The sequence below is a fragment of the Chionomys nivalis genome, chromosome 16, assembly GCF_950005125.1.
Source record: "Chionomys nivalis chromosome 16, mChiNiv1.1, whole genome shotgun sequence".
Taxonomy (NCBI): Eukaryota; Metazoa; Chordata; class Mammalia; order Rodentia; family Cricetidae; genus Chionomys; species Chionomys nivalis.
The window spans coordinates 27,681,297-27,684,134 of NC_080101.1; the positions used below are offsets into that span (position 1 = coordinate 27,681,297).

Sequence of the window (2,838 nt, forward strand, 5' to 3'; positions counted from 1 at the left end):
GAGTGTTTCTTAGAGGGTTAAGAAGGTAACGGGCAATGCTGAGGGAAAGAGGTGTGCTTGGGGTATCCTAGAAGATGGTGGAAAGAATAAAGAAACTGAGGAAAATGGTAAGTCCTGGATCAGAGTGGGCGGCTGGGTTGGTAGATGTTCCCCGTGGTCGTCCCCTCTGTTCCCGATTGCACTCATGTACTTGAATGATCTTAGCATAACCCTCACCCTGGGCTCATGGCCACTGGGGTAAAAGATATTACAGTAAGGAAGGCCAAATAGAAAGCTCTTAAACTAACCTTTCGTCCAATCCCAATCAAGACTGCAAACAGAAGTCACATTACATCTCGGGATGGATGCTGGATAGTGACAGAAGACTGCCCAGGTGCTGGGAATGTTAGTGATGAGAAAATACAGTGTGGGGCTTATCTTGGTGGAAATCCTAGAGAAGGCTTCTGCAGTCCTGGCTACTGCTGCCTCTGAATAAGTGACCACATTCACTCCCATGATTCCCAGGCTCTGCTTTCGGCCGGTGATTGAACACATCAGGGTGGCGCAGGCGCAGTGGCTGTTCTTCAGCTTGCCAGCAATAGAAACGGGTGCCGGGCCTCTCCTACGGCATCGTTTCTTCCTTCACGGTTCTGGGTTCCGTTCTTCTTTTGCGGGAGCGTTTGTGTGTTTGACACAGGGATCGGGGATTGCTTCACTTTCACAGCTGTGGCTCTGTTCTTCACCAGCGCAGCAGCCCAGGGTAGAAGTGTGTCGTCGCTTAATCTCTTCTTTCCTTTGTCCTCTTCTAGCCTTGATTTCATTATTGTTATGTCTATTGGATCATTTCCATAGTATCAGCACCAAAGATGTCATGAGACATCGCCCTTCAAAAAAAAGAAAAAAAAAACCAACCCCACAAAACAAACCTTATGTGACAGATTCCTTCTGGGTTAAGTAAGGCTCCCCTCCTGGGAGGGTCCTCGCCAGCCCGCAGAAACCAGCACATGTTTCTCCATGCATGATTTCCCCCGAGCCACCATTATTGTAGATGATCTCTTGCTCTTGCCACCCTTCTGACAGGAACAAAGATGTCCTAAAGAGATACTCATGCTCTTTTCCGTAGCCGTCAGACTATTGAAATAATAGACCCCAAGAAATTAGATTTCACCTGGAATCTGCAGCTGGAGGAAGGAAAAGGCTAAAGCCTGGTGAGTCAGGGACAGACATTTCCGTTGTGACAACTTCCCAGCCAGTGCAGGAGGGATTGGAGCCAAGGAGAGGATGACGGGCAGCACTTGAGCCGGACTGCTTGGTTGACCAGAGAAGAGCTTCGTAGTTTTCAAGCCTTATGATTTCCATTGCAGCCATTCGGGGAGCTGTAGACAGAACATACATGAATGTTGAATGTTGAGATGATCATTGTTAGGACTGCACCATTTATTCAGTGAGCTACATTGTTAACTAAATAACCATCTGTCAGCCCAGTGTTTCACGATAGTTACCAGAAGCCAGCTTCCCATCACCGGAACAAAATGCCCGAAAGGATCTTTTTTTTTTTTTTTTTTTTTTCAGGGCTCCAGCGAGCTTTATTGATGCTCACATCAGCGCTACCAAAGGGTCTCCAGCAGTCACCATCCAAGGCCTCTTCTCTGGGGACCATGTCCTTAATCTGGCCCTGTGACCTGGCTCCAGTCTCCACCCAGTGGTCTCAAAGGGACTTCAAAGCATGGCTACCAGTCTGAAGGTCCCCTCAGGTTTGGCAGGAACCACGTGGACAAAAGTCTTGTAGAGCACAGCCCCCTTGGGCAGACTGGTGACCAGATCCACAGCTTCCGAGTTGTTGGGATTGGGCACGTAGACGTCTTTGGTGTAGCGGACTATCCCCTCCTCCAGGGCATAGAGGCACTTGTTCCTCCCAAGTCCCACATGGGCGCCTGGGTGCCATCGAAACTGCCGCTGAGTGCCAAGGATGTTCCCAGCATGAACATAGTGACCTTCTATTTTCTTGATGCCATAGTGTTTGCCTCGTGATTTCCCGCCCAGGATCTTGGAGCTGCCGCCTGTCTTCTTGGACACATATCTGACTGCAAGAGCTGCAGCTGTCTTGGGGCTGAAAAGGGCTTCTGCCCTCGTCCTCAGGACAAGCACTGCCGACGCCATGCCCGCTGCTTCGCATTCCCCGAAAGGATCTTAAAAGAAAGAAAGGTTTATTTTGGCTTACGGTTTTGAGAGGTTTCAGTACGTGGTCACTTGGCGTTGTTGCTTTGGGCCCGTGGAGTTCCAATGTAGGAGCATGTGGAGGGAGAGAGCTTTCACCGCATGATGTCCAGGAAACAAAGAAAGAATCAGGAGAAGGCAAGGGACCCCATAGCCCCTTCAACACAGTATCCCTCCAGTGGCCTAACTTCCTCCCACCAGCCCCCACCTCGGGAAGACCCCACCACTGTCCAGTAATGCAGCAGACCCAAAACCAAGCCACTGACATGTGTACCTTTGGAAGACATTCAAGATCCATACTGTAAGCCGGGCAGGGTGGCCCATGCCTTTAATCCCAGCACCTGGGAGACGGAGGCAGGCAGATCTGCAAGTGTTCAAGGCAGCCTGGTCTACAGAATGAGCTCCAGGCCAGGCAGAGTGAATCCTGCGACTCTGCAAAACAAACACAACAAACAAACAAACAAACAAACAATCAAAACAAAATCTGTGATCCTGCGTAGAGCTTTGTAGGAGGAAGTTTTCCTTTCCTGTGTGGGGTGGGGGAGGGGTCTATCTGCATCTCCAGGCCCTCACACTCGTGTTTGAGGGATTTGAAGGGCTCAGGCAGACCCTCCACATTAATACTAGTGTTTAGCCCTTGCT

The 2,838-nt window shown here is 50.0% G+C and overlaps 1 protein-coding gene across 1 annotated transcript; it reads right to left on the reverse strand.

Annotated features, from left to right (window-relative positions):
- Positions 1 to 1,555: 1,555 nt before the first annotated feature.
- LOC130888159 (39S ribosomal protein L27, mitochondrial-like) lies at positions 1,556 to 2,151 on the reverse strand. Its single transcript, XM_057791044.1, has one exon. The coding sequence runs from the start codon at positions 2,137 to 2,139 to the stop codon at positions 1,699 to 1,701; it is 441 nt and encodes a 146-aa protein (XP_057647027.1). The 5' UTR covers positions 2,140 to 2,151; the 3' UTR covers positions 1,556 to 1,698.
- Positions 2,152 to 2,838: the final 687 nt, after the last annotated feature.